A 7,559-nucleotide genomic window follows, 5' to 3' on the forward strand; every position below is an offset into this window, starting at 1 on the left:
GATGCCATAAACTTTTTGAATTCTAATCAGAAAGTTAAGGGCACACTTAAACAAGTCGAGCTTAGCAAACCTGATTTAACGTAGTTTGGGTTAAAGTTTGAAGGGCAAAACTCAAGTAATTTTATTGAACATAAACCACCTATTCAATTGAGATGTTCCATTCTGAATCCTCACACCAACCTTTTCTATTTTTCATTTTTGGTGAACCCATCTATTCTGCCACTGCTTTGTTGGTTTCGCCCATTTATTTGGCATATAGTCTATACAGACCGTTTAGGAATTTAATCACATAGATGAAGTACTTTTTTTTTTATAAGTTCAGATAAACTTACACACACATCGATTACTTCCGAGGGTCCAATCACAGCGCCAGGAACGGATCCAGAAATATAGTCTAGTAGAGGCACCTATTAATCATAATGGCAAGAGTGTCAGTCATGACTTTGGGTTTCTTTACTGCTAGAAGATTTTGGGGACCCATCTTTGCCATTTTGCAAGCAAATAATCTATTCTATATATTCTAAAAGAGTATATAGTTGACTGAAAGTAGGTAATTTATTCTTTCTCTTTCTCTCTTATACATTCTTTAACCATATTCCAAGCAAAGAATTCCATTTGCCCTTCCCTTTATTATCATCGCATTCTTGTATGTGTAAAGCATTGAGCCCTTTTGCAAACTTATTCTTGAAAAACATACAGTACTGAATCTGTTATAGAGAGAGAGAGAGAGAGAATGGAGGAATTGCTCTGTGATGCAGCTATGAGAGGGGATCTAGAATCACTACATGAAATAATTGCAAAGGACAATTACATTCTGGATAAAGTTTTGGTGGGAAGTTTCAAAGGGAAAAATCCGCTTCATGTGGCTACATCAACCGGGCAACTAGAATTTGTTCTAAAACTTCTGGAAATTAAACCAAAGCTTGCTAAAGTTTTAGATACGGAACTAGGAGCAGCCCTTCACATAGCATCTGCTAATGGGGACGTCAAGATTGTGGAAGCTTTAGTGGAGCTTAGCCCTGAGATGTGCATGGCTCGTAATCAAGATGGTAATAACCCTCTTCATATCGCTGCGATGGAAGGCAAGGTCGACGTATTGAAAAAGTTGGTTGAAACATGCCCCCGTGCAGCACAAGTTATTTTGGATCGAGGTGACAGTATTTTGCACTTGTGAGTAAACTATAATCAGCTTGAGAGTTTGGAACTATGGAAGCGGGGGCTCTGCTGTGCCTCATGGCACAACACCCCCTACCCACACCCCCAAACACCCCCAAACGGTACCGTTTGGAATTAAAAAATATCTTAAGTTTTCAATTTGCAATCCTAAAGAGCAGAAACGTGATTATGAGAGCCTTAGAGATAAAATTTAATTATGCCTCTTTAGAATAATATGATCAGAATAATAAGATCTTCACACTGGTTCAAACTGATTGAAAATTGGAGCAGTAAATTTTTTAACTATATTTTTTAATATATAAACGGTCTAAAAAATTAAAAAATTAATTGTTCCAATTTTTAATCTGTTTGAACAAGTGCGAAGATCTTATTATTCTGAACATATAATTCTAAAGGATCGTAATTAACTTTTATCTCTAGAACTCTCATAATTAAGCATCTGCTCTTTATTTAGGATCTTGTGAAGCAAAAACGTGATTATTAGAGCCTTAAAGACAAAAGTTAATTATTCTTTTTTAGAATAATATAATCAGAATAATAAGATTTTCGCACTTGTTCAATAAATTAAAAATTAGAGGACTTAATTTTTTAATTTTTTAGACCGTTTATATATTAAAAAATATGGTTAAAAAATTTACTGCTCCAATTTTCAATCAGTTTGAACCAGTGTGAAGATCTTATTATTCTGATGATATTATTCTAAAGAGACATAATTAAATTTTATCTCTAAGGCTCTCATAATCACGTTTTTGCTCTTTAAGATTGCAAATTAAAAACTTAAGATTTTTTTTAATCCCAAACGGTACCGTTTGGGGGTGTAGGTAGGGGGCGCTGTGCCATGAGGCACAGCAGAGCCCCCGCTTCCTGGAACTATTGCTAGAGATAATTGGAGATCCCAAATTTGTACATTCTAAGGATGCCAATGGAAATACCATATTACACCTAGCTATTTTCGGTAAGCGTGTTGAGGTATGTCCAAATTCAAACTTTTTGATTGTTCAATTTTTGGCAGTTTTTTATCAGAAAATTGCTACTCCCCCCCCCCCCCCCCCCCCCCCTCTGTTTCCCGAACTACCCTCCCCTCTCTCTCTCTCTCTCTCTCTCTCTCTCTTTTCTTTCTTTCTTTCCTTACAGTTTCTTCTTCTTCTTTTTTCCCTTTTCTTTCTCTCCCTTTTCTTTCTTTCTTTCCTTACAGTTTTTTTTTCCCCTTTTCTTTTCAATTTGGTTTTTTTTTTTCTCTCTCTCTCTCCCTTTTCTTTCTTTCTTTCCTTACAGTTTCTTTTTTTTTTTCCCTTGTCTTTTCAGTTTGGTTTTTTTTTTTTCATTTTATTTCCTTTTCTTTCTTTCCGTTTTGATTTTTTTTTTCTCTTTAATAATAGGTTCAAGTCTAATTCTAGGCTTTGTAAAGTAATTAAGAAAAAAAAAGTATTTCAATTGATCATGTTTATACGACGGTTTTATTTTTATTTTTGTCCTTTATAGATTAAAAAATATAGTTACGAAAATAAGTGTTTCAATTTTCAATTCGTTTGAACCAGTGTAAAGATGTTATTTTTCTGATCATTTCATCCTAAATGGTTGTAATAAATTTTTGGCTCCAAAGCCTTTCAGTGGACACCCTAAGAGAGTCTTCAAACTAAATAATGAGTCTTTAGGCTAGGGTGTTTGTTGAAAGGCCTTAAACCAAAAAATTCATTATGACCATTTAAAATAAAATAATAAAAAAAACGATATTTGCTCTGATTTAACTGAATTGAAAATTAAAGCACTTAATTCTTGTGTATTTATAGAAATTAAATAAATAAGATATAAGTAATTAAATAAAAAAATAAATTAAAAATTAGGGAGCACCCGAGGGCTCTGCTGTTCCCATTGGCACAGTCGCCCCTACGAAGCCCCTGAAACGTTTCCGTTTAAGTTTAAAAAAAAAATAGAAACCAGCCATTTGCAATCCTATGGAGTAGAAACGTGATTTGAAACAACATACTACAGAATCAGTTAAGAGGATCTATGCTAAATAATGGTTAACAAATTTATTAAATTGTACTATAGTTAAAAAAAGTAATCCTAAATATAACATTTGTATTCTGAATTAGTACGTCGTTTGCAAAATACATTTCGTAATTAGTTTCCGAACACTAATTGTAATCTTAATGAATTTTTTTGCTTCACGGCCTTTCAACGAGCACCCTAAGACTCATTATTTAGTTTCAGAACTCTCTTAGGGTTAGGGTGTTCATTAAAAGGCCTTGGAGCCAAAAAATTATTACGACCATTTAGGATGAAATGATCAGAAAAATAACATCTTTGCACTGGTTCAAACGGATTGAAAATTGAAACACTTATTTTTGTAACTATATTTTTTAATCTATAAAGGACAAAAAAAGAAAAGGAAAACAGTCGTATAAACATGATCAATTGAAACATTTTTTTTCTCTTAATTACTTTACAAAGCCAAGAATTAGACTTGAACCTATTATTAAAGAGAAAAAAAAAATCAAACCGGAAAGAAAGAAAAGGAAATAAAATGAAAAAAAAAAAACTAAACTGAAAAGAAAAGGGAGAAAAAAGAGAAGAAACTGTAAGGAAAAAAAGAAAGAAAAGAGAGAGAGGGGGGGGGGGGGGGGGTTGTCGGGGGGGGAATAGCAGCCCTCTTTTTATCAACGGAAAAAAAACATTACATTTGTAAAGAACCCAGCGACACATCGAGGATTAATTCTAACCTAAAATACAAAGATAAGAACATATAACACTTCTAACAACAAAACATAAAAATCAAGATAAGACACTATTGTGTAATGATATAGATACAAGCCTAAAGCTCCCTAATGAAGCAAATCTCGGAAGGAAAATGTTATTATACATGAAAAAAGGTCAATGAAAGGAAAATCAATGACCTGAATCTGAGCCATTGAGTTTTTTTTCATAGACATTTTTCATGTATCTTATGATCAGCCCTCATCTCAGAAATAATTTTGGCAATAGTACAAGTCAATGATAAAGACTGGAAGCTCCAAAGTGTTGCCTAAATACAAATCAGAGTAGAAAAAATTGCAAAATCTCATCCGAAAAGGATATGTCTTTGGAACACCACCGCCGCTAGTCCACGCAATTGATGGGTATCCACCATCACCATGAAGCCTGAACAACACCTTGGTACGGTGATGAAGGATCGATAAGTCCAGAGAGTGGAAAAAGGAGGAAATACAAATAGAGATAGAAAGAGAAGATCCTATAAAAAAAAAAAAACTCAGAGATTTGAGATTGAAAGAGAATGGGAGAGAGGACTTGGGGGGTTGGCGTATTATTAACGTTATTTAGATCATGTTATAAAGAAAACTACTTTTGTAATATACTATTTTTTTTAAAAAAAAATTGTTAGTTTTGGATCAAATTTTTACATATTTCCAATTTTCCAATAGCCTTGATGAGAGAAATTTAATACGTAAAAATTTATGATCAAAAGCTTTTAAAAAAAAAAAATCTACCTTATTGACCTTGTCCTTTTCTGTGTATCTATATATTTTTTTATTTAATCTAATTGTGAGACCGGGTATATACTTATTTCAGATTGTCAAGCATATACTCGACAGAACTACAATAAAGGTGAATGAACTAAATGGAGCTGGGTGGACGGCGATGGATATTAATTATTTCTTCGTGCGAAATCATCCACTTCCGGAAGCAGTGGATCGTGGTATCCGAACTTTGCTACGCGCAGTTGGGGCGCAGATGGAGAGTCAAAAACTACTGGTGGTCTCTGAGATTACTCCAAGCGGGCAGAATGTAGTGCAGACATTTATGGTTGTATCATCGCTGTTTGCGACAATGGCATTTCAAGTGAGGGTGAACCCTCCAGGCGGTGTTTGGCAAGACGATTCAGAAGAACACGTAGCCGGAAAAGCTATACTTGCTTATAAATATCCGAAATCATATTCGTGCTTCATCTTTTTCAACACTGTAGGATTCCTTCTATATTTGTATTTTATTATCCAACTGCTCCTAGCGACAGCTACGCCACTAGCGGTAAGAAATCGTGGGGGGTTCTTTTCATCCATAATTCCGTTATTGACGATCATAATCTCGGCGTTCACTTATACATATTCCATCATTGCTGTCTAGCCGAAGCATCTGATGGCCGTAACCAATACCATTTTGGTTTCTGTGATTGTGTGGGCCTTTTTCCTGCTACTTTCTGTTGCAGTGCTCGCGGCTGCTATTTGGATGGCCAGGGAAATGGTTTGCAGATTAGCAAGGGATGGGCCGAGACTTCCAAGTGCAGTTGGCGAGAACGTGTCCAGTACTGTTTGATCTTTCGAAAATACTTGGTGCACAACCATCTAAACACAATACCAAACATGTGGGGTGCGGGGTCATTTTTGGTGTTGTGTTTGGATGGCTGTGGACGTAGCATGATTCCGAATTTATGTTACTTAGGTGTCATGTATTTATGTTATCCGTGTCATGAATGGAGGGAGATACAAGAGACATGTGTGGTTCCTGTGATTATTAATGAGAATATGACTCCATTTATAGTCTAGTTTATTTAGATTACTTTAAAAATATCAATGAATAGTGTTTGGGATTTATTATGAATAATTACTGATTGCTTTTTTTGGGATACTTTCGGGGTACATTTTCTTTGTGCCTATCACTCCTCTTACTTAATTAACGTAATAGTGCTTATGTTTAGTAATTATTGGGGTTAGTCCAGTGGCCTATTTTTAGTATTTTACTTAGGGGCGCATCACCTCAACCACTCCCCTCTCACATATGGGTCGCGTTCCAGTGGGACTCATCTGTATGTGAGAGGGTGTGGTTGAGGTGTGATTGAGATGATGTGCCTCTTGCATTTTTGTTTTACTTAAGTAACTAACCAAAAGATGTCGCTCAGGTGTACGTTTTTTGGCTTAATAACTCAAAAGGGGTTTTTTTTTTCTTTATTCCAAAAATTTTTGCATTTGTTATTTTTGGGTTAAATATTTATGGATTATTAGTTCATCTCAACAAGTAAAATCTAGTATGTATAAAATTATGGTCAAAATATTTGAAAAGTTCCGAAAAAAATAATCCAAATTAGACAGATTTTTTGGGATTATTTGTATTTCTTCTATTTTCTCAATTTTTTGCTATAACATTATACATATAGATTCCTCTCGTCGAGAGAAATTAATAATCGAAAAAATTAATTTTATACTAACAAATGCGGAAAAAAAAAGTAAAGACCAAAAAAAAATAATTCAAAAGGATTAGCCAAAACCTCTCTCTGTCCAACAAAAAAATCACATAGCCACGCTTCTCCTATGAAAAAATCATATAGTAATAATATCTTTAACCCCACAAGACCTGGCAAGCATGAGTGTACATCTGCAAGGTCAATATTTTTCTATTGAGTTTTACAATTTCAATATTTAATTTATTACATTTTGTTGCATATTCTCCTATTATCCACAGTTAGTTATTGACCATAAAGTTTAGTAAAACATAAGCTTCGAATTGTAGTACATGATAGAACTTTAAAGTATATTTTGATTATTAAGGGGAAAACAAAAAATTGTGAATGCTTGGTTGATTTTTCAAAGACACCAACTCGATGGCCGCCATTGAGGCCAACAAACCATGCCTTTGCAAAAATTGACCCCATGATCTCGAGTTTGAGTGTACATGGATGCAAACGAGCAAGCTCGATCTGAAGTTATACCGTGCCAGAAAGATACATTAATCGTAAATGAACTCAATTAAATTGAGACCAGATTAGTCTTCTTATCATGGCCAATTGGCCTTACAGTTACAACGCGCGTGCTGATATCGGTGAATGCCAAGCACTTTCCATTGCATAGCCATTTATTATAGTTGCCCAAAGTCCCTTATTATAGCTTACTGAAGCAATATCGCTATCTAAAGGCAAAACTACCTATTGTTTCGTGCATATAATTTAAGAGAGCAAAATTAAAATTAAAAAGAAACAATAGAGGAATTTTTAGTCCAAGGCAAGCCAAAAATTAGTTTTATGCATATTAACTAGGGATGGCAACGGGGCGGATCGGAGACAGATATTGATATATCTGAATCCGAACCTTCCACCCGACCTCCGAATCCACCCCGATCCCCGATCGGATATATTTTCGGTCCTCCATCCCCGCCCCGAACGGAGAACAGAGATCCGATCGGAGATTCGGATATCCGAATTTGAAAAAAAAAACCTGATTTTTTATAAAAAGAGTATTCGGGGATAGATCGGGGCGGATCGGAGGTGGATTTTTGATAAAAATAAATAAATTTTCGGATATTCGGGGGCAGATCAAGGATGGAGATCGGATTTGTGGCGGATCGGGGCAGGGACAGACTCACCTCCAATTCCAATCCGATCTCTGATTTTTTTT

At 35.0% G+C, this 7,559-nt stretch overlaps 1 protein-coding gene across 1 annotated transcript; it reads left to right on the forward strand.

The window, feature by feature from the left end:
- Nucleotides 1-733: 733 nt before the first annotated feature.
- LOC131317433 (ankyrin repeat-containing protein BDA1-like) lies at nt 734-5,487 on the forward strand. Its single transcript, XM_058346990.1, has 5 exons — nt 734-1,151; nt 2,057-2,145; nt 4,747-5,045; nt 5,141-5,202; nt 5,381-5,487. The coding sequence occupies exons 1-5, from the start codon at nt 734-736 to the stop codon at nt 5,485-5,487; spliced, it is 975 nt and encodes a 324-aa protein (XP_058202973.1).
- The last annotated feature ends 2,072 nt before the right edge of the window (nt 5,488-7,559 follow it).

Source organism: Rhododendron vialii, chromosome 1a, assembly GCF_030253575.1.
Source record: "Rhododendron vialii isolate Sample 1 chromosome 1a, ASM3025357v1".
In the NCBI taxonomy this organism is placed as follows: Eukaryota; Viridiplantae; Streptophyta; class Magnoliopsida; order Ericales; family Ericaceae; genus Rhododendron; species Rhododendron vialii.

What these genes read in the sequence shown, in the direction of transcription:
- LOC131317433 (XM_058346990.1), top strand. Translation starts at nt 734, where the DNA reads ATGGAGGAATTGCTCTGTGATGCAGCTATGAGAGGGGATCTAGAATCA. An exon ending in ACAAGTTATTTTGGATCGAG is followed by an intron (nt 1,152 to 2,056) that starts GTGACAGTATTT and finishes AACTATTGCTAG; the next exon opens with AGATAATTGGAGATCCCAAA. An exon ending in TTTTCGGTAAGCGTGTTGAG is followed by an intron (nt 2,146 to 4,746) that starts GTATGTCCAAAT and finishes TACTTATTTCAG; the next exon opens with ATTGTCAAGCATATACTCGA.